At 39.1% G+C, this 23,804-nt stretch overlaps 3 protein-coding genes across 3 annotated transcripts; all 3 read left to right on the top strand.

Annotated features, from left to right (window-relative positions):
• The first annotated feature begins 1,512 nt into the window (after window positions 1-1,512).
• Window positions 1,513-3,004, top strand: LOC112169614. The gene is made up of 3 exons (XM_024306672.1): window positions 1,513-1,704; window positions 1,790-1,936; window positions 2,123-3,004. Exons 1-3 carry the CDS (start codon window positions 1,513-1,515, stop codon window positions 3,002-3,004), a joined length of 1,221 nt encoding a protein of 406 aa, XP_024162440.1.
• A 2,915-nt stretch (window positions 3,005-5,919) lies between these two features.
• Window positions 5,920-6,486, top strand: LOC112169605 (probable LRR receptor-like serine/threonine-protein kinase At3g47570). Its single transcript, XM_024306664.1, has one exon. The coding sequence runs from the start codon at window positions 5,920-5,922 to the stop codon at window positions 6,484-6,486; it is 567 nt and encodes a 188-aa protein (XP_024162432.1).
• Window positions 6,487-10,596: 4,110 nt separating this feature from the next.
• Window positions 10,597-11,518, top strand: LOC112174131. Its single transcript, XM_024311852.2, has one exon. It carries the CDS (start codon window positions 10,746-10,748, stop codon window positions 11,313-11,315), a length of 570 nt encoding a protein of 189 aa, XP_024167620.1. The 5' UTR covers window positions 10,597-10,745; the 3' UTR covers window positions 11,316-11,518.
• Window positions 11,519-23,804: the final 12,286 nt, after the last annotated feature.

Raw genomic sequence — 23,804 nt, 5'->3', positions numbered from 1 at the left:
AAGCAAGCTCAAAAGGAGCTAATAAGGAAATTTCGCCCATCCATTATTTTTCTTTCCGAAACTCAGATGAAAAATAAGGAGATTAAGAAGTTGAGACAGGAATGCAAGTTTTCCCATGGTATCATTGTGAAACCATTCAGAACAGCTGGTGGCCTAGCTCTATGGTGGAATGATACGGTATCAGTTCAAATTCTCTCTAAATCCAAATATCTCATTGACACTATTGTTCAGTTTAAAGGGGATGACTCTCTAGTTCGCTTCTCTTGGTTTTATGGTCCGCTGAATAAGAGTTCAAGGCCAGTTTTTTGGAATAGTTGCAATAATCTGGCAGGTTCTATTGATCTTCCTTGGCTTTGTGCTGGGGATTTTAATGAGTTTCTCTGGCCTCATGAAAAAGAAGGTGGAAACCCTTGGAACCCAAGAAAGAGACGATTCTTAAGAGATTTCATGGATGCTAATGATCTAATTGAGGTCCCCTCAAAAGGACAGAAGCTAACATGGAGCAACAATTGGTCGGGGGTTGGGTTAATCAAGATCAAGCTTGACAGGGGGGTTGTGAACACAAAATGGTTAGAAATGTGGCTAGATTCTAGCGTCCTCAACTATCCAAGGTTGGGTTCAGATCATTGCCCTTTAATTTTTGACTCTGATCCTCTTGTGGTTCGAGGGCCCAAACTGTTCAAGTTTGAACCTATGTGGGCTGATGACCCAGAATGCAAAGAAGTTGTCGAAAATTCGTGGTGGGATGAAAACAATGTAACTGGTGCAGCCCAATGGGTTTCTAGAAGTGCAAGATGTAGTCGTAACTTAACTAACTGGAGCAGATCCAAATTTTCTAATAACCGTACAGCTATCAACTTCCATCTAGAAGAGTTACGTGTGATTCAAGATTCCTCATCTGATATTGATCGCAACAGAGAGAACTTTCTTATTGGGGAGGTAAATGATCAATGGGACAAGGAGGAAAGGTACTGGACACAAAGATCAAGGATCAATTGGCTCAAAGCAGGAGACTCAAACACCAAATTTTTCCACTTGACGACCATTCAGCGTAGGCAACGCAACAGAGTCCTTAAATTGAAATCTAACCTTGATACCTGGTTAGACAGAGAAAGCACTATCAGGTCTGAAATTGAACATTATTTCAAGGATATTTTTCAAAGTTCAGGGGAAAGAGAGTGGGATGAGGCATTAAATGCAGTAAACTCGGTGATCAGCTCTGAGATGAACCATTCCCTTTCACGACCTTTCTCAATTGAAGAAATTAAGGGGGCAGCCTTACAAATGGGGGCTGAGAAAGCTCCAGGCCCGGACGGCTATTTTTTCATAAGTTTTGGAGTATTATTAATGATACTATGAATAACACAGCAAGGGAATTCTTTGATTCTACTGAGATTCTTTCGCAGCTTAACCGAACCAACATTGTTCTTATTCCCAAGGTTCCTTGTCCAGAAAAAGTTGATCAATTTCGTCCTATTAGCCTGTAATTACTCCTACAAGATCCTTTCTAAGATGTTGGCTAATAGGTCGAAGGAGTTCCTACCTAGTATTATATCCCCATTTCAATCTGCTTTTGTTCCGGGTCGTCAAATCCAAGATAATATTCTTGTTGCTCATGAGGCTTTCCATTATTTGAAGCTCAGAAAGAATGATGACATTGAGGAGTTGGCCTTGAAGCTCGATATGAGCAAGGCTTATGATAGGGTGGAGTGGGATTTTTTTACAACAGGTTCTTATAAGAATGGGCCGTGGTACTGATTTTGTCAAACTAATTATGGCTTGTGTTCAGTCGGTGTCATTTTCTATGACTCTTAATGGGAAAGTTGGCAGTTATTTCAAGCCCTCAAGAGGGCTAAGACAGGGTGATCCAATTTCTCCTTACCTATTCCTTTTTATATCGAAAGTTATCTCTTCTCTTATTCAGCGAGCTTGTGAGGTTGGATCTCTCCAAGGTATCAAACTCAACCATTAAGGACCTTTACTCTCTCACCTTTTCTTTGCGGATGATTCTCTCTTTTTTCTCAAAGCTAATGCTGGTAATTGTTTAGAGATTATGAGAATTATTGATGTCTACTGCTTAGCTTCTGGACAATAGGTTAATTCAAATAAATCTACTTTGTAGTGCACTCCTAACATTTCTGACGCAAAGGTGTTTGAGCTGTGTGAAATCCTTGGAGTTCCTGCTACTATGAACCCTGGTCGCTATCTGGAACTTCCTACTATTTGGGGTAGATTAAAGAAAGCTTCCTTTTCTTTCATCAAGGCGAGACTTACTGATAAGATTCAAAGCTGGAAATTATGTACCTTATCTATGGCGGGGCGTGAAACTTTTATCAATTCAGTAGCACAGGCTGTTCCAACCTTTCCTATGCACTGCTTTAATTGCCAATCACCCTCTGCAGGGAATTGGATGCTTTATTGGCAAATTTTCTGGTGGGGGCAAAAGAAACATGAGTCAAAAATTCACTGGAGAAGCTGGCAATTTTTGGGTCAGCCTAAGCACTGCGGTGGACTGGGGTTTAGGAACTTGAGCAAGTTTAATATCGCTCTTCTTGCCAAACAAGTACGGCGGATTCATTCAGACCCTACCTCGTTGTGTGCTCTAATAATAAAGGGTCTGTACTATCCTAACTCAGATATTTTACATGCTGGAAAGGATTCTTGTGCTTCATGGGCTTGGAGCAGCCTTTTGGATGGCAAAGCTCTTATTGTCGATGGGGCAAGGTGGCAAGTTAGGAATGGAGAGACTGTTGATATTTGGGTAGATCGGTGGATTACAGGGCCTGGTTCAGGTTTTCTAAGGCCTATCCTTCTTGTTGATCATTCTAGACCTCATAAAGTGAAAGACATTATTGATTGGAGCTCTCATAGCTGGTGTCTAAATCTGATTCAGGACTTAATTTCTATTGAGGAATGTAATCAGATTGAGAAAATTGTCAGTGGGGATCACAAGGAATGGGGATTTCACGGTCAAATCTGGTTATCACTACATTCACACCCTTAATGTTGTACCCACCAGTTAGCATGCTCACTCTTCACATAGAGTGAACACTTTGGTTTGAAAGTCAATTTGGAATGTCGAGGCTTCTCCTAAAATCAAAGTTTTTATTTGGAGGATGTTGGTAAACGCTCTTCCACCCTATCAGAATCTACATCAAAGGAAAGTTACCCCAACCCCATTGTGCCCGGTGTGTTAGTTGCATCCAGAATCTATTGAGCACATTTTCCTCTAATGTCCTGGTGCGGTGTGTGCTTGGTTTGTTTCTGAGCTTCACTATAAGGTCAATCTACAGTCCATTGATAATATTGATAGTTGGTTTGAGAAAATCATTCCCCTAACGGATGGCTGTAAAACAATCAAAGCTCAATTCCTTACTAAAGTTGCCTACCTTCTTTGGGAAATCTGGAAGGCTAGGAATGCCTTTGTGTATGACGCAATCCTTGTTGATCCAATCTCTGTTGCTAGAAAGGTTGGTTGGGTTTCTTTTGAATATTTAACCTGCAAACACCACAATGTCAGTTCAGTGAATGCACTTCCAACATAAAATCATCATGCTTAGGTACGTATTGCCCTTCCCCTTTCATCTTCTTTGTATCATCTCCCCACTTTCCTGTCTCCCCTTTCTATTACTGATAGCACCACTCATACGGGAGCAGTCCAAGCTCCTCATCCAAACCTAGCCCCTCCAGTATCACCTCACAGTCACTGCAACCGAAACCAAACCCCTTACCCTCAACATTTGACTCTCGCTCCACAAAATCTGAACCTCCATCATCATCCCCAAAATATAGCGTCCCATTCTCCAAACCCAACCTCTGCCCCTGATGCTACTCCACACCCCATTCCCCATCACAACCCTTCCTCAGATTTTTTCCTTCCCAACAACCACAACGACTTTCAATCCCATATCTTTCCCAAAAATTCATCCACCCCTCAAAATTCGAATGCACACATAGCCCCAGACCTCAACTTTGTCTGGCTCCTCCCTAGAGGCTGAAGCTAGAGCTGCTTTGGTGGCGGTGGAGTTGACGAAGCGCATCCCTCATGTCTCAATTCTCCTTGAATCTGATTCAAAGTCATTAGTGGACTTCATCAATAATACAAGCATTTGCCATTGGAAAATTGCTCCTATTATCTCAAAAATCAAGAATGATTTTACCTTGTTTCAAAGGTGTGCTTGGTTTTGGATTCCTAGATAAGCGAATTCAGCTGCCGACTTGGTGGCCTCGCTAGTTGTGCGGAAGAAGTGCCCGGAGGTTTGGATTGATCGTCCACCTTCTTCCCTTGTTTTTGTTCTTTCTCATGATGGTTTGCCATGCCCTCCGCCTTCTAGCTCGGAATTTGAGTGCCCTTGACTCAGCCGAGGTCTTGGTTGCCTTTTTGGATTTGGGAAGCTTTGGTTCTTATTTTCTTTGCTTTTTCGTTTCTGTTTGCTGCGTTTCTTGTTTCTCCAGATTTCTGGGTTTTTTCTTTAGGGGGGTGTATTCAATTCAGATTTTAAAAGACTTTGTTTGAGTTTTTAGAATTCATGGATTTACTTAATCCACGGATTGTTTAAATTTTATATGGATTCTGATTGATTCTAATGGATTGATTTACTAGTATTTGTTTAGATTTTACAAATCCTTATGATGTTTTTTGGTAGGTTAATTTTTTTTCTTCTTCTTCTTTAATTAAGCAATGGATGTATGGATCCAATTATAATGCTATATCAATGACAAGAAAGTATGACAATCTACCATTCTTTATGTTGTGTATAATGATATATGAACAATAAGAGAAAACTAACCAGCCAAAATGTTACACAAAAAATAAAGTAATAAACTAATGACATAATTTATTTCATATCTAATTTACAAAAGAATCATGTGTGTATGTATCATCTTAATAATACCATTGAAAGTGAGCTTCATTAGCTAGAAAGATTAAGGCTTCTAGAGCTATAGTGATAAAAATAAAATAAAAAATTATTAGATGGGAGTAGAGGCAGAAGAAGATAGTGGGAAAATAGGTCTAAGACAAGAGGTTCTTCATTTTTTGAGTGAGAAAGAATCCATCAAAATCTTTTGGGAAGTGGTTGGATTGTTTTTGAGTTTTGATATGTATAAAAAGCACTATAAAATCCTCCAAAATCCAGCATTTAATTAAATCTTTAAAAATCAATATACTTTTGAATATCAGCAGATTTGAATGGATAATTTTAAATCTTAATTGAATATATTAAGATTTTAAAGAATTGTTTAAAATCTCAGTTGAATACCCACAGACTTTTAAAATACAAAAAAATCTTGTAGACTCTTAATTGAATACACCCCCTTAGTTTCGTTAGGTTCCTTGTCGTCCTTTGGGCTTGACTTGGTGTCTTCTCTCTTTGGGCTTTGCTCCGGCTTCGCTCCGTATTTTTCTCTTGCCTTGGGCTGTTTAATGAAGTATCCTTTGACCAAAAAAATAAAAGAGTAATTGGTGGGGTTCAAATCCCTTCTAAATTTTGATTCAAGATATTTGACGATAGTTCACGCAATTGGGCTTCTCTTTGTCCGGGCTATTTCCAACTATTGGAGACTCAGCCTGGGCTATTATATATCATTTTGCTACTCCCATTATACTTGTGGCACATTCTCTCTTACGACGTGGTTGGTAATGTAATTCTCTGTGTTCATAGTCTGATTCTTTAATTGTCGGCAATCCCACCAACTTAACTTACCAAGCAAGAAAACTCCGGGTAATTAAGTGGTGGCTTTCCAAGAATCATACTAGGCTTCTCGAACTAAGCTTCACAACCAATTGGATGCAAGTAAAGTCAAAAAGCAAGTCAAGCACAAAGTGTTGAGCAGGTTCTCCCTCTGCTATGAATCAGATATGGAATTTAGAGTTCAATATCAGACTAATAGTCGTCGGGTTTCTAAGAATAGTTCACTATGGATCCGTCTTTGGTGTTTCTTCGTTTGTCGAAAAAGAAAACTAAAAGATGGAGCAATATGTTGTCATTACTTCGTTTGAGAAGTGCCATAGCATATGCTGGTTGGAGATATTTGAGGGTGAATCTTTTGCCAGTGTCATACAGTGCTCTTTCAGAAGCTACTGATGGGTTTTCTTCAAGAAATTTGATTGGTGTTGGTAGTTTTGGGTCCGTTTACAAAGTAGCTCTTGTTACCCCATTTGATGGAACTTACCTTTTTTTGGCCAAGTATAGAGTTCATCTAGTTGCTGTGAAGGTGTTTAAGTTGTCACGCCATGGAGCATCTAGGAGTTTCATAACCGAATGTGACATGCTCAGAAATATCAGGCATCGAAATGTGGTCAAGATTGTAACCGCATGCTCTCATGTCTATTTTTATGGGAATGAATTCAAGGCTCTGGTGTATCAGTACATGGAGAAGGGGAGCTTACAGGAGTGGTTGCATCCAAATTCTGGAACACAACAGGTAAGACGTGCACCTAAGAAATTAAATCTTTATCGATCAGAGGCTAAGCATTGCACTTGATGTGGCTTCTGCGCTAGAATATCTTCATAATCATTGTGAAACTCCAATAGTTCATTGCGATATCAAGCCAAGCCTTATACAATTCTTTGATACGGTGTTGTTTTGGCAAACCTAAGAAAAATCAACTAAAGAAAGGAAACGTAGCGTATGCTTTCAGGTGTCTCTCACTTTCCGGAGACAAATTGGAACTCGATCTCACATCTCGCTATATTCCTTATAAACTCTTATTTACTTGGCAACAATGAACCCACAATTTAAACAATAAAAGAATCTTGAAATCATCAATATACAAAATATCGTTCCTTCCTTGTTCCTCAATTCCACTCATGATCGAGGCCCCCAAAAAAGAAATTAAAAGAATGGTAGTTCAATTGAACAATATTGCAGCTGTGTGTTATGTACCATGAATATCTAATCACAGCAGATGTTGATGTTCTTCTTCTTCCTCAGAAACGGTGCTCAACATCCAACCCCGTTCGTATTTTGACACCTTCTGATCTCTCTCAGCAGCAGCGGCAACAACACGAGCGCTAAGCCTACCTTCCAAGCATTCCAGCAGGATCGCGCTGCCTAGCTCCTCCGAGTTCCCGTGACCTAGTTTGTTCGTTTCCACCTGCCCCATCAACTCCTTGAGTTGTCTCTTAGTCAGACGCACCTTAATTCTCATCAAACTGTTCGGCGACGGCGTTCTGTCTTCTCCTTCATTTTCATCAACCGGATGCACCACACCTTTGTCCTTCCCAGCAAAGTTTCCCATCTTCCTGTATATATCAACCTTGGCTATTCACTCCTAATTATTCGATGTCTCTGCTCTTGCGGGTACGAATATGGTGATGAAACCTGAAAGAGTGGATTAATGTGTGTATCTTTCGGGTAGAGTTGGTTAGATATAGAAGCAACCTCATCATCTGCATTATATACACTTCGAAAACAGAGGTGCACGGTTTAGCCCGTAGTTAATTAAACGATGTTACACCAAACCTGACAAAGTCTTCGTCAATGATCAATGATCAGCAGCCCGTAGACCATATTAGCTTGATTTGTGTGTTGGTGGCTTCTAGGTTAATTATTCATATACCTATTCCTCGAATTATTAATCCATTGACCATGTAGTTCATGCAACAGTCTCATGTATATATTTCTTTTATACGTATGCATTAATGTTCTTACCTCGATATATAGATCTAGTCAAAATTCCCTACAGAATTTGTGATCGAGTCCTTGCATGTATAAACTAACGGCCAATTACACTCTCTAAAGTCTAAAATATGGTTTTTCATTTCATCAAAATCTTATTGTTTAAAGAGAATTTAATCTCGTTGACCCAGAGACAAAAAAGAGAATTTAACGTCGACTTTACTGAAATCAACATTCATTCCAAATTGCGATGCCTTTGTTATTTTGTATTCAAGCATCAAAGCAATAAACTCACTTAAAGGTAAAAAGTGGAAATTATTCTATGCACCGATAGTGCAAATGACCTAACACTTATAAGATGATTTCAACCCTTGATATTTATAATTAATATTTTTATTCTCCGGTAAAAAGAATTCCAATAATAAAAGTAAAATGTTTTGAACAATAAGTTGCGTGAAAAATATAAACACGGTCGCGACTGCACAATTTGATTACCGAAGTCAGAACGACTTTTGTTACTTTTATACTGGGTCAGGTGTACGTAGCACATACGCCTGTTGAATATCACACATAATCTCTATCTCACAATGATAATTAAGCAATATTGATCAGAGAGATCCTGTCTAGAAGCTCTCATGCAAAATGTTCTTCACATCCATCAAAGTCATCAATTTGGTCTAGAATATGAATTCATAGGCTGACGCACGAGTCCCTTTTTACAACTTTGACATCACAAATGGATCATGATCGAACTATATTATGCTGCTTGTGAACATAAAAGATGCTTCACATTTCAAAGCATCTGAATCGGCCAGTACTTGGCATAATATGCTAAAGACCAAAAAAGTTCGTGAAATAAAAACGTGTGCATGACCTAAGTAAAATTATGAGTTAAAAACTAGAAAGATCCCATGCACATTGCCTTTGCCTGGTCAAATGGCATCAAGATTCCAACAGAGTCGTATTTTGACACTTGACCAAGACGACGTACGTACACAGCGTATTGCCCCATCCGTAGCAATGTAGCATATCCTGTTCTATTTTTTTATTTTTTTTACTAAATTCTCAGTTTACCGTCATTGATTGTTCTTTTGGTATCACTTATTCATAATGTTGAATGAGTTTTGAATTTGAATAACCAATTATCACATCGGAATTTATCAAGTCATACATCTACGTGATCATTCTCCCACGTGTTTATCAAGTTGTACCTACTGAGAACGTGATTGTAATGAATAGTTTGTTTTGATACCTTATAAACATTTCTGCATTAAACCTGGCCGGCCAAATAGGTAATAATTATAAATATTTGATACCCTGTATTTATAAAAGGCGTTTTGTTTTTCAAAGTGATAATCTATTCCAGAACATAGAACTGATCAACAAGATTAGAAAATGATCGAGCTCGTTAAAGTTCAGAGTTCAAAGTTAATTCAAACCACGTCCTTAATTCCTAGATTAATCCAGTCGGTAGGCATGGTCTGTAAGTAACTGCAACTTCATAGATTGATCTATTTAAGCTACTAATAAAAAATTAATGATAGAATAGTTTGAGTACGTCTAAGATCCTTTCAATTAGACAACCCCGGGTCAGCTTAGCTATAGTGCAATCACAGCCTAGCTAAAACAGGCCATAAGTATAATGAATGTCTGTCTTCTTATTTGTTAGTCACCAATAGCACCATTATCATGGAGGAAAAGATTGATAGCATGTTGATAATCATAGCCAATTTATAGTTTCTGTCATATATATTCCAAAACTTTTCAGAACCTTCCTTGTTTTAGGCAAACTTTCTTTCGGCTAATTAGCATTATAGTAAAGTACCATGCATGCACTTGAACTTATATATGTATAATTTAATCATCACCAAGGAAAACTAATTTCAAAACGTAATTGAGTGTCACCGAAAGGTGAAAACTGTGCATGTGCATGGTGTACTCTGTGGTGGAGAAATATTTAGCCTTTTGTACCGTTTTTATGCTAAAATTTGATTCAACAACGGTTTGATTCACGTGAGCTAAGTAAGTTAAAAGTGTTTTGATACTGTTGTTTTGCTATCAACTCTTTTTAGTCACCAGCTTGCCAACGATTTTAGTACTTTGTCGTGTTTCACCCCTCGATCAACTCGTTAATCATGAATATAGAAACTAAAAACATGGCAAATTGTGAATTGAATTTACAAATTCATTTGTCTATATATACAAACATACTAGTTTAGCTACATAAGATGGGATGTGCTGGAATCATCGGGTCTAGACCTCAGCAGACCTTCAAACAGTTTATCTTCGGTAGGATTCATTACCGTTTCGATTCTTATATAGTAAATGCTAATATACATTACGTTACATTTACGCTAATTTTTTTGGTCTAGGGTAAGGAAATGAAAAGTCTCAAAGCCCCCTCTCAACTTTTAAATATCAAAAGGGTATTGGTAGCCGACAAGTAAAGGAGCCAATTGATAAAAAGCTAAGAGAGAAAGCTAAGACTGCACGGTGGGCTAACAGACATTTAGTAATGAGCTTCAATGCTTCATCGATAATTAACCTGCTGCACGCATGCAATACATCATATATACAGAATTACTACAAGTATCCTCCATAGCACACCACTACTCCGCGATAAATTAAGCAGTATAGATTTTGTTTTCAATTGGCCATATGACCCCATTATAATGGTTGTCATCTATAAAATTTAACATAGAAAAACCACAAATAATTACATAAAGGTAAGCATCATACCAATGTGGATCCTCTAGAGCCAACCATATATAATGCTAATAAATCCAAAATATTTGAGTTTTATCGGGCCAAGATTGCATAATCATGACCTGATAATATTCTTCATGTGATTAAATAGGTGAAATAAAAATATACTTAATGACTAAACTAATAATAGCTAATTAACCACCATATAATATATTGTCCTTATTCCTAAAGAATATAGGTAGGGTCGCCCCACTATAAGAACAACATAGATGACACATTCCTTTTTGGATTGGTAAAGAAAAAAGATTGTGTCCGGTAGGAATCGTTTTGGCCATGGAAGAAGCAACCCTCTGTATTTAATCTTAATTCCTTCCCATAATCAGCCACATCCTAATTTGTTTCTGTTCTTTTGTCATATGGGCAATTGTGTGTTTAAAGGGTTCGGAGCTGAGACAGATGATCAAGCAGAGATGGTCAAGGTGATGACCTCCAGTGGCGGCATCATGGAGCTCTATGCACCGATCACCGCCAGCACAATAACCGACGAGTTCCCCGGCCACGCCATCTTCCGAAGCCTCGACCTCTTGGCCCAGCCTCTCCTACACAACGAAGAACTTCACCCCCACGAGCTCTACCATCTGCTACCTCTAAATCCCTACAAAACACCCATCAAAACACCAAACTTATATCATCAGAACAGCGGCCTATGCACGCCGTATCGCATGTCATCATGCGACAGTTACCAGAGAAAGAAGGCTGTTCCGGAAGCGTTTCCGGAGTACGGTAACAAGAGCAGCGGCGTGTGGAAGGTAAACCTGGTCATAAGCCCTGAGGAGCTATCGGAGATATTGTCGCAGGGAGCTAGAACTGAGGAGTTGATTGATAGCGCGAGGACGGTGGCTAAGTGTGGAAGTACCGGAGGCTCGTCGGTAGCTGGTTCCGAACAGTGGAGTACTGTTTCTAGTAGGTGGAAAGAAGCGCCATGAATAGTATGCTCAGATACAATAAAAGCCTTTCTTCTTCTTTAATTATTATTCTTATTTTTTATTTATTTTTTTACTTTTGTTTATAAATTTCTCGTCTTAGATGAGATTACTATGAACTACGATGTGTCCATGCATATGAAATATTTGTAGTGTGTAGATGTATTGTCTTTTTATATATAGCACGAAGGGTCCTTACGAAATCATCTTATTGATTTTTTCAGAGTTAAAGAAAATAAATAAAAAATAAAAAATCTAGAACACCGAAGGCCGGGTCACCCTATAACGCTATTGTAACCTCTAGATTAATTTAATCTACATAAATTAGCAATTCCTATCAGAAGCAATACATGATCATACCATAACTAAATGATCAGGGTTTGGCCGAAAGTTTTCATTTAATAATTTTTTTTACCTTCAATGGCTAATTCCCAATTATAATCTACCCAGTCAATTGTAATCTACCCCGGCCATCACTACCTTTAAGTCTTTAACTTTTACGTGGATCCCTCAGTGGGTTTCAAAGTTTTGTCGACTTCAACGGTTCAACCTAACAATCCCACTTGGTTATGTTGGTGACGAAAAATTTTGTAGATGGTTTTGACTCACCAATAAATGCGGATTGGAGTGGGAGGTGACCGGGAATGATCGAGAAACTTTCTTTGAGCGTTGACTTGAGTTTGACCGTCGGCTCGAAGAGGAGGGGGGTACTTGCAGAAAACCTTTTGATGTCTAAGTCAGTACGTTTCTTAGTAATGGAGTAGAAAGAGTTGAAATGAGATGCCTTACCTTGACGTCGAGAGACCTTGATATAGGCAGGGACTTACTCATTTATGATGATAATCATTGCTGCCTTAACGACGGTTAATCATGACTTATTTACGACGGTCATTCATTGCGCATTCATAGCCGCAATAATTGCGCGTAGTTAATATCGTGGTTAATGCCGTAAAAATCGCCGCATTCATGATATGAATTTATCTCCATACTAATTGCGGAGTTAATCACCTTAATTGCGGGCCCAGCAAAAGTTGACTACTTCCACAATGCCCCCAAATTTTCTCTTTGGGAATTCGTCCCAAGAGAAAATTTCTAAAGCTCAAATTGTCTCTTTGGGTTCTACATCTTTATATTTTTCTTTGAGCACCATTCCTTGAATTTCATCTAGGCCTTCCTTGCATTGAAAGCGTCGTTGTGCTCCAATAAGAAGATCCTCGTTCCTTGTTCAAAGTCTGCATCTTATCTTGTCGAAGAAGTTGACACGCCCAAACCAGAACTCAGATCTACCTCTGTCTCGTAGCCTCGGACTAGTCTGCTTATGGCACGTCCAACGACGCGTCGTCCCCCAAACCAAAACTCAAATCTGCCTCTGTCTCGCAGCTTCGGACTAGTCTGCTCATGGCACCTCCAACAGCGCGTTGTGCCCCCAGTGCTTCACCTACCACGCCTGAGCCTAGCTTCCTGTCTCGCCTAAGTGGGGTGCCTCTGGCGAGTGGCCTAGTCCTTTAGCCGTGCTCCCAGTGCGGCTCAAGCCAGATGACGAGCCTGAAGACCCTGCTGCGGAACTCTTTCTCTTCTCTCCGTGTTTTATTTATTTTTAATTTTTTTTATATTGGCTCCTGACGCCGCCACCGAGTATAGTGAACACACGGTATTGAATTTCCCTGTGATAGATGAGTCTCTCCTGTCGAATTACATGGGCCCCGATGACGCTCCCCGATTTTGAAGCTTCTCAACCTTTTCAATCACTTGAATCCTTAAACATTGGCTCCTTAGGCCATGACTGTTAATCTAGGCATCCACGATGCTCATCCTGACGATGGCAATGCTAGTCTCGATGACGGCAACACTAGTCTAGATGACGGTAACGCTTCTCAACACGATGTTTTTCTCGGTGTCGGTGACGCCTTTCTCGATGAAGGTGACACCACCCTCGATGATTGTCATCGCTGTTTCCATAGCCGTGAAGGCAACGCCTTTCTCGATGATTACAATGTCGGCATCAATGATCGCTAAGCCGACACTGATGATCGTGACATCAGCGTCGATGACGGAGATGATTTCTCGATGACCGTGATGCTGGCGTCGATGATTGATACGCCGGTACTAATGACCACGACGCCAACGTCGATAACAGTGACGCCAGCATCGATGACGGAGAAGACTTCTCAATGACCGCGATGACGGTGTTGATGATCGCGATGCAAGCCCAGATAACGGAGACAACTTTTTGATGACTGCGATCTCGGCGTCGATGACAGAGTGGACTTCTCGAGGACAGCGACACCTGCGTCGATGACAGTGATGACTTTCTGGATAAGCGCGATGCCGACTTTGATGACCGTGACGCCGGTCCCAATGACCGCGACACCTTTTTCGATGATCGTGATGCTTTTCTCAATGACTACGACATCAGCGTTGACGTTGACTCCTTTCTCAATGACCGGGTTGCCGGCAATGCCTTTCTCGATGACCTCGACGTCGGCAACACCTTTCTTAATGACGTTGGCGATGCCTTTCTCAATGACCGCATCATCGGGTAAGTCTTTCTTAAGGATCTTGACGTCGACGTCGCCTTTCTTAAGGACCTCGACGTCAGTGATGCCTTTCCCAAGGACCTCGACGTCGGCGACGCCTTTCTCAACGACTTTGACGCCAGCCTCGACGTCAGTGATCGCTGAACTCTCTGAACATTCAGCGATGTCGGCCTTGACGTCTTCTTTATATTGACTGCGACGTAGGCGTGGATGACGTCTTCCTCAATGACCGCAATGTTGGCGTCGATGTCGGTCACGTCTTCTTCCCAATGACAGCGACATCGGCGTCGGCGATGCCTTTCTCAATGAATCCAATGCTAGCCTCGACATCGGTAACGTCTGTCTCAATGACCTCAACATCGGTAACGTCTGTCTCAATGACCTCAACATCGGTAAGGTCTGTCCCAATGACCCCGACACCGGCCCAGACGTCGGTGGCGCCCTCCTCAATGACCGTGATGCCTGCCTCAGCATCGATGATGCTGGCCTTGATGACCGTCATTGGTGTTTCCATGGCCTCGACGTTGGTGACGCCCTTCTGGATGATGTGACTCCTGTCTCGACGTCAATGACGCCGACCTCGATGATCGTCTCGAATGGTTGGCACGATAACTACCTTGAGGGCCCACCTCCTCGAGCATTTACCAACATGCCTTTTTTTAAAAAATTATCAATCATTCGAGAATCATCATCGTATGTACTAACCTTGAGTGCTTGGCTCGATTGCTCCCTCGAGAGCTTGCCTCCTTAAAAGTTAACTTTTTTGTCTCTTCGAGAATTCACCTCCTCGAGAGAAACTCACCTCCATGAGCCTTTGCTTCCTTGAGAGCTTTTCTCTTTGTAAACAACTCTTTGAGAAAAACTCTTCTCCTTAAGAATTCTTTTTCATGACATATAATTTACTTCCCTACATGCCCCCCTTGTTTTTCTTCTCTGTGCACGCAGTAGTTTGGGAAGAAAAATAAAACAAAAAGCAATGTATTGGAGAATTTGAAACCAAACTTGGTTTACCAACCAGCGATATCTTATGGGATTGCCTCCATGCCCTGAGAGGTCCGCATCCTCTGACAATCTCGTAATCTACGTTGCTCCGCTTCCCATGAGAGTAAGATCCGTCACCTCGTCCCACCCCATCATACAGCGAGGGTAAGGTCCATCACCCCACCCTCACCTCAGGCGAGGGTGAGGAATGCCATCCCACCCCATCACCGATGAGGGTGAGGCACGCCATCCCACCCCAGCCTGCAGCGAGGGTGTGGTCCATCATCCCACCCTCGCTTGCAGCGAAGGTGAGGCATGCCATCCCACCCTCGCCTCAAGGGTGAGGCATAGCATCCCACCCCCACCTATAGCGAGGGAGTGGTCCATCATCCAACCCCTGCCTGCAACGAGGGTGAGGTCCACAAGGTCGCCCAAGTTAGGCGAACAATATTTTAGTCATTCCAGCCACCGGATTCTATTGTATTTCAAGATCAATTGCAAACAAAAATCACAAGAGTAACTGCTAAAGGTGTTACTTGGGTTGGTGCCCATTTGCTATTTTGATTGGAGACTTACCAACGTCCCTTTAGATTTTAGCTGCGAGCCCCCGAGGATCGGCTCAGTTACATTCTTCGATCATTTTCCTCAGCGCATGTTTCTTTGGATTGGCTTGTACTGGTTCCTCCAATTATTCATCCAATCAGTATGCTGCATGCCCCCTCCGCCGGTGCCCGCATTTGTTACTCTGTTGGTTTGGCAAGCACCGTCGCTGGCCTCGCTGCAGCTACCTCAGTCTTTGCATTTCATCATTTAGAGGCAAGTTCGGATCTTGGATTAGGTTTAGGGTAAGTATGTTTGGGGATTGGATTTTGTCACTGCCACTCCTCAGTGACAAAATTGAGATTCCTTGAGGTGCAGCTCCCACCATCACTTTTTATGGAAAAGTGACTCCCACAGACGACGCCACTTGTTGGTGATGAAAAATTCCATAGAGGATCAAGAAGCTTCATTTGATCGTTGACTTGAAGTTTGACCGTCGGCTTAAAGAGGAGGGGGGGTACTTGTAGAAAACTCTTTGATGCCTAAGTCAGTATGTTTCTTAGTGATGGAGTAGAAAGAGTTGGAATCAGATGCCTTACCTTGACTTCGGGTGACCTTTATATAGGCAGGGACTTACTTGAGAGAAAAGCCACCATTATTCTTGCTTTTATGATCGCACTAACTTATTTATTTATGATGATAATCATTGCTGCATTAACGACGGTTAATCATGACTTGTTTACGACGGTCATTCATTGCGCATTCATAGCCGCAATCATTGCGCGTAATTATTATCATGATTAATGCTGTAATAATCGCTGCATTCATGACATGAATTTATCTCCATACTAATTGCAGAGTTAATTGCCTTAATTGCGGGCTCAGCAAAAGCGGACCACTCCCATAATTGACAACCGATACCGGCCAAAACCTTATGGTCAGTGACTGATTGATATAATCAGGGCGAAGGTGAGTCTCCTATGAAATTGTGACGTGGCATCAACTGGTATAGTTAATACTGGCTTGTTAATTGCCTAAATCGAGTGGGTATTTATAGGGTTTTCATGCTTCTTTATTTTCAGTTCCCTAGAGAATTAGTTTGACCTAAATCTCAACTTGGTAAAAAAAAAAACATGAAATCACAAGGCAAAAGAGTCCAAATGTATGTGAGAGGGAATAAGAATTTAGGGGGGGGCATTAACATGAGAATTGTGAGAGTTCTTATAGTTCGGTTCTTGTACATGGCTTATCAAAAAATTTATCAAGAATGATTGAATTATGATTTTTTTAATTTTTTTTTTTGTAGGAGTGTGCACAGATTTAATTTGTTGGTTTAGCTTATTAGCACATTTTCTCATTGATATGGTTCATTGGTAAAAAGTCACAGACTCTCTCTCTCTCTCTCTCTCTCTCTCTCTCTCTCTCTCTCTCTCTGAAAAGCTGGGGTTGCAAACTTCAGTAGAATCAAGATGTCCTCTGTTGATGCCATGGTAGGCCACCTTGCTTCTTTCCTCACCATCGCGGAGGGGAAAAGTTCAATGGATTTACGACTGTCGCAAGGGAAGAGGTTGAGACAACCCGAGATTTTTATAGTGGGAAAGCTTCTCACAGTAAGGGAATTCAAGATTCATGAAGTTCTGGGCATGTTTCGCAGGGTGTGAAGGGTTAATGGAACCCTTCGTGTTAAAGAGGCAGAGCGCATTCGAGTGTTGTTCACATTTTCAGATAAGGCAGATCGAGATCACGTTTGGAAAAGAGCGCCATGAGGTTTTATCCGTGCGCCGGTGGCACTAGCTATGTACAACGGCATATGTCTAGTGGAGATAGTGTCGTGTTAAACAGCAACAAGCATGGCCCGTGGTCCACCATTGCACCGACACTATCCCAACTTAACCACTTGTTAGGTGTTGGGTTTTAATTACAAAAGGCCTCGGTACAATTGGGTGTGATCCACCCACTTATAAGTTATATTTTATTTGTCACTTTTCCAATGTGGGATCTTTCCTCTCCAACACGCCCCCTCACGTGCAACCTAGCTCTAGATTTGCACGTGAAATTAATTAACAATCTAATTCCCACATTGGAAATTGGGACACAAGTCTCATATCGGAGACTTGGCCAATATAACAATCCAAGGCCCACATTGGACACCTGGTAACAATCCAATCAGAATATTCCGATGGCAATATAAGGAACCCAAATTCGGGCCCATGATAATTAGAGACGCAATTGGAGAGAGACCCGCTCTGATACCATGTTAAACAGTGACAAGCGTGGCCCGTGGCCCACCATTGTACCGATATTGTCCCAACTTAACCACCCGATATGTGTTGGGTTTTAATTACAAAAGATCTCAGTACAATTGGGTAAGAGCCACCCACTTATAAGTTATATTTTATTTGTCACTTTTCCAATGTGGGATATTTCCTCTCTAACACGCCCCCTTACGTGCAACCTAACTCTAGGTCTGCACGTGAAATTAATTAACAATCCAATTCCCACATTGGAAATTGGGACACAAGTCTCATATCGGAGACTTGGCCAATATAACAATCCAAGGCCTACATCGGACACTTGGTAACAATCTGATCGGAATTTTTCTGATGGCAATATAAGGAACCCAAATTCAGGCCCATGATAATTGGAGACATAATTGGAAAGGGACTCGCTCTGATACCATGTTAAACAGTGACAAGCGTGACCCGTGACCCATCATTGTACCGATATTGTCCCAACTTAACCACCCGATAGGTGTTGGGTTTTAATCACAAAAGGCCCCGGTCCAATTGGGTGAGATCTACCTCGAAATATTCTGATGGCAATATAAGGTCAATATAATTGTGATTAAAACTCAACACTTAATCGGTAGTTAAGTTGGGACAGTATCGACACAATGGTGGGCCACGGGCCATGCTTGTCGCTGTTTAACATGGTATCAGAGCGGGTCTCTCTCCAATTGCGTCTCCAATTGTCATGGGCCCGAATTTGAGTTCCTTATATTGCCATCGGAATATTCCGATTGGATTGTTACCAAGTGTCCGATGTGGGCCTTGGATTGTTATATTGGCCAAGTCTCCGATATGAGACTTGTGTCCCAATTTCCAATGTGGGAATTGCATTGTTAATTAATTTCACGTGCAGACCTAGAGCTAGGTTGCACGTGAGGGGGCGTGTTGGAGAGGAAAGATCCCACATTGGAAAAGTGATAAATAAAATATAACTTATAAGTGGGTGGATCACACCCAATTGTACCGAGACCTTTTGTGATTAAAACCCAACACCTATCGGGTGGTTAAGTTAGGACAATATCGGTAGTTCGGTACAATGGTGGGTCACGCTTGTCGCTGTTTAACATGGTATCAGAGCGGGTCTCTCTCCAATTGCATTTCCAATTGTCATGGGCCTGAATTTGGGTACCTTATATTGCCATCGGAAAATTCCGATTGGATTGTTACCAAGTGTCCGATGTAGGCCTTGGATTGTTATATTGGCCAAGTCTCAGATATGAGACTTGTGTCCCAATTTCCAATGTAGGAATTGGATTGTATTGACTAAGTCTCTGATATGAGGCTTGTGTCCCAATTTCCAAAGTGGGAATTGGATTAATTAATTTCACGTGCTAACCTAGAGCTAGGTTGCATGTGAGGGGGCGTGTTGGAGAGGAAAGATCCTACATTGGAAAAGTGACAAATAAAATATAACTTTTAAGTGGGTGGATCTCACCCAATTGTACCGAGGCCTTTTTGTGATTAAAACCCAACACCTAATAGGTGGTTAAGTTTGGACAATATAGATACAATGGTGGGCCACGGGCCATGCTTGTCGTTGTTTAACATATCGCTCGTGAAATCCTTTTAGTGGATTATTCTACAAGGAATTTCACCGGCTTTCAGATCTAAACGGGTCATGTAAATGATCAGGTATACTTTGAGAGATTTCATGGAGATTGACAAGCCAGCTTTTCAGACTGGGAAGTAGATGATTAGGGTCGAGATTGACCTAGCGCGTGCTCTCCTCCTTCAACAACAATACTGGGTTGAGGACAACGTTGAATTTCTGGTGAAGTTTAGGTACGAAAATTATTTGGTCGTTGTGGTATAAGTGGGCTTGTTACACATGTAGGATTGCCATGTTCTGGACCGACATTAAAGAAGGAAGGCACTGCACCGTCGCCAACTGCTTTGGAAGGGCAGTCTTCATCGCAAGGCAGTTTTGGTGGTATGATCAATAATCAGGGAAGGAGACCTTTGAACACTAAGGTTTTAGTCAATGGTCAAAATATGGTTTTCAAAACAAGAATTCCAAATACACTGCTAGAGCAATTTCTTGTACATCATGTGTATCTTATTCAGAAACCTCGTAGTATGGTGACTATTCAGCAGTTGGAGGAGCATGACTCGATTGTAGAGATTGTGTCTGGCAAACGCAGGTCTAGGTTTTAACTGGAAGCTATTATTTCTCCAAAGAAATTGATCGAGGTTGAGTTTGGCTATGGGCAGAAAGAATTTAGTTGCTGCAGAGATGGGTCTAGTATGCAAAGAAGAATAGGGGTAGGTATGTGGGGAGTCTGAACAAGCTCTCTTATGGCACTACTGACATAAAGAAAGAAAAGAAGCCTGAGAGTAGAGTTGAGAAGAAGAAGACAACCAAAAAGAAGTTGCTGGCAAAGCTGAACGGTGCTGATGAAGAAACAAGCTCTGACCCTAAGGGGAACGAACTTGTTATTGTCTAATTTTGGTAGGTAGGTGATAAGCCTGATTTAATTGGCTTCAGGGAGTTTTATGAGATATTTCTAGTTTGAGCAATGATATAGGGCTTCAATGAGGCCTAAGATTTGTGGCCTCAATCCTAGGTGTCAAGCCATGTCACCTATACACCTCACTAATTTGTTAAATCATGTCATGCTATTCTTGAATAAAAAGACTATGTTATCCTTTCAAAATCTAATGGCTCTAAATTATTTTAGCTTTCTTCTAGAAAAGATACATTATTTTATTCTTTTTCTTTTTCTTTTTTATTATATATATAATTCGTCTAAAAAAATTTATATTTATATATTTTTGTGAATATATATATATTTATCTATAATTCGTAAAAAAAAATATACATATATATATATATATATAAATATGTTGTTGAATATATAACGGCTTTAAATTATTTTAACTTTCTTCTAAAAAAAATATTGTTTGGTTTTTTTTCCTTTCTTTCTTTTTCATTATTTTGGATTTTTTTTCATTATACATATTCAAAAAAAAGTATGGGTGTATATATATATAATTCGTCCAAAAAATTTATATATTTTCGATGGAAAATTAATGTGGTGTGTGTATATATATATATATATATATATATTAATATCGTAATTATAATCCATGAAATCTGGTAAATTGAAGTAATATTTAAATCTTTTAATAAATAAATTTAATAAAATTAATGGAAGATTAGTTATCTTACATTAACAGGTTAATTTGAAAAGTCAAAAATTAAATTGGATTCACAAAAATGGAAAGAAAATGTATTTAACTCGTAATTTTAACTCATATAATCTGGTGATTGAAAACCTAGATATCTAAATTGATTGGGAAGTTGATATCTGAAAAGAAATTGCTTAGTATGGAATACAATATATTGCACATGAGGAAATTAATTTTTGAAAGTATACTTGTTTTGTTGATCCCAAATTTTTCAATAGACAATAATGATTTTTAAATGTGAATGATAGCTTCTATTTTAGTGTAAATATGTCATTAGAAAAAAGTTCCCAGTGAACTCTACTTGTTCATTATTAGTTACGTAGGACTTTTTTGTTCGTATAAGACATGTTAGTACTTAGCTGACTTTCAATTTCAATGTGAATGATATATGGCTTCAATTTTAGTGTGAATATGTTATTAGGGAAATATTCCCCGTTGAACTTTACTATTGGCTACTTAGTACTTACTTGTTCGTGCAAGACACACTAGTTTATTTTAAGTTTCAATGGATGATGGCTTCTATTTTATTGTGAATATGTCATTTGGGAAAGGTCTCCAGTAAACTTTACTGGCTCATTATTAGGTACTTAGTACTTATTGTTCATGTAAGACATGCTAGCTAACTTTAAATTTCAATATGGATGATGACTTCTATTTTAGTGTAATTATGTCATTAAAAAAGGTCCTCAGTGAACTTTACTAGCTCATTATTGGCTACTTAGTACTTATTTGTTACTGTAAGACAATGTGGATGATGACTTCTATTTTAGTGTAATTATGCCATTAGAAAAAGATCCTCAGTAAACTTGACCAGCTCATCATTGGCTACTGAATACTTACTTGTTCGTGCAAGACATGTTAGCTCTTTCAGTTTCAGTAGATGATGGTTTCTATTTAAGTGTGAATATGCCATTAGGTAAAGGTCTCCAGTGAACTCTACTAGCTCGTCATTGGATACTTAGTACTTATTTGTTACTGTAAGACATGTTAGTTGACTTTAAATTTCAGTGTGGATGATGATTTCTATTTCAGTGTAAATATGCCATTAGGGAAAAGTCTCCAGTAAACTTTACTGGCTCATTGTTTGTGCAAGACATGTTAACTCTTTCAGTTTCAGTAGATGATGGTTTCTATTTAAGTGTGAATATGCCATTAGGTAAAGGTCTCCAGTGAACTCTACTGGCTCATCATTGGATACTTAGTACTTATTTGTTACTGTAAGACATGTTAGTTGACTTTAAATTTCAGTGTGGATGATGATTTCTATTTCAGTGTAAATATACCATTAGGGAAAAGTCTCTAGTAAACTTTACTGGCTCATTATTAGCTACTTATTACTTATTTGTTCATGTAAGACATGTTAGCTGACTTTAATGTTAATGTGGACAATGACTTCTATTTTACACCGGCTTAATTGCACTTTTTCTTTGATTATTGCTGTGTTATACACCTATTGTTCATTGAATTTCTACATAGTATTAATAACATTATGATTGTTTTTTCATGTAAAAATAAACAAACAGTTGTATTAATGAAGTCTCACTTGACCTTTAAGGAACACTTCCTAATGTTGCGTTTGGATGCGACAATATTAAATTATCGAGAAATTTTGAAATGATGGAATCTAGAATTTTATCAATTCAATTTATTAATGATATTTTCTTACCTCTTCAATTACCAGATTTCATAGGTTTTAATTACGATTTCAGTACATTTTCTTTCCATTTTTGTGGATCCAATTTAATTTTTGACTTTTCTAATTAACTTATTAGTGTAAGGTAAACTAATCTTCCATTAATTTTATTAAATTCATTTATTAAAAGAGTTGAATATTACTTCAATTTACCAAATTTGATGGGTTATAATTAAGATATTAATATATTTTCTTTCCATTTTTGTGGAATCAATTTTAAATTTGACTTTTTTTTAGACAATTTTTTTTATTAATTTTGTGGGTTGAAATTATGACATTAATATATATATATATATATATATATATTTATACACACAAACACATATTTGTATATAATTTTTTTTTTTGACGAATTATATATATATATATATATTCACAAACATATATATATATATAATTATATATATAACGAAAAAAGAAAAAGAAAAAGAAAACCAAAATAATATATTTTATTTTTAGATGAAAACCAAAATAATTTAGAGCCATTTGATTTTGGAAGCACAAGATAGTTTTTTTACTCAAGAATTACATGACATGATTTGGCAAATAGGTGATGTGTGTAGGTGACATAGCATGACACCTAGGATTGAGGCCACAAATCTTAGGCCTCATTGAGGCCACAAATCATTTTCCTTCTAGTTTTTACTTGTACTACAATTAAGTGCTGGTAGGTGAGAGCTAGATGATTGATTTTTCCTTAGGAAGCGAGGTTTGTCTTACTCAATTAGACTTGCTTAAAAGCAAGCATCTCTTTAGACCATAATAAGTTTAGCATTGGTTTAGATAGCATAATAAGTTTAGCATTGGTTTAGATAGCATTTGTAGATTCTAGCCGTAATTGGATTACGGCTATTGATTCTAATGATATCAATATTTTTATTAAAAAAAAAAAGTTAATTGGTAATCAAGACTATGAATTTAAAGAGGTTTTGATTGCTTACCGTATCATCATATTCCACTAGATATATGTGCCAAGATAACTAGCTTTAACTAAGTTGTGCACAATGGCCTTTTTCTTTTCTTTTTTTGAAAGGGTTGCTCTCCTTTTCAGTTTTTGCACAAATCTTTTCCTTCTTTTGTGATCGAATGGAATTGATATTAGTTGTTAATGATAAGTTGGAAGTCAGTTTCAAAAACTACTTTAAGAGGGAGGGGGGGGGGGGGGGGGGGGGGCTGGTTTCACTTTAATTATAAAGTTATAATTAACTCATAACTGTCGGTGTTCAAATTCCATAGCATAGAGATAGAAAACATTTACTTGCAT

This window comes from Rosa chinensis, chromosome 1, assembly GCF_002994745.2.
Source record: "Rosa chinensis cultivar Old Blush chromosome 1, RchiOBHm-V2, whole genome shotgun sequence".
Classification (NCBI taxonomy): Eukaryota; Viridiplantae; Streptophyta; class Magnoliopsida; order Rosales; family Rosaceae; genus Rosa; species Rosa chinensis.
Note: the sequence above shows the minus strand (reverse complement) of the source record. Positions and strands in the feature narration are given on the sequence as shown.

Excerpts from the sequence above, each read along its gene's own strand:
- LOC112169614 (XM_024306672.1), top strand. The coding sequence starts at position 1,513 with ATGTTGGCTAATAGGTCGAAGGAGTTCCTACCTAGTATTATATCCCCA. Across the intron at positions 1,705-1,789 it reads TGAGCAAGGCTTATGATAGG|TCGGTGTCATTTTCTATGAC; the intron begins GTGGAGTGGGAT and ends GCTTGTGTTCAG. Across the intron at positions 1,937-2,122 it reads TTATTCAGCGAGCTTGTGAG|TGCACTCCTAACATTTCTGA; the intron begins GTTGGATCTCTC and ends TCTACTTTGTAG.
- LOC112169605 (XM_024306664.1), top strand. The coding sequence starts at position 5,920 with ATGGATCCGTCTTTGGTGTTTCTTCGTTTGTCGAAAAAGAAAACTAAA.
- LOC112174131 (XM_024311852.2), top strand. The coding sequence starts at position 10,746 with ATGGGCAATTGTGTGTTTAAAGGGTTCGGAGCTGAGACAGATGATCAA.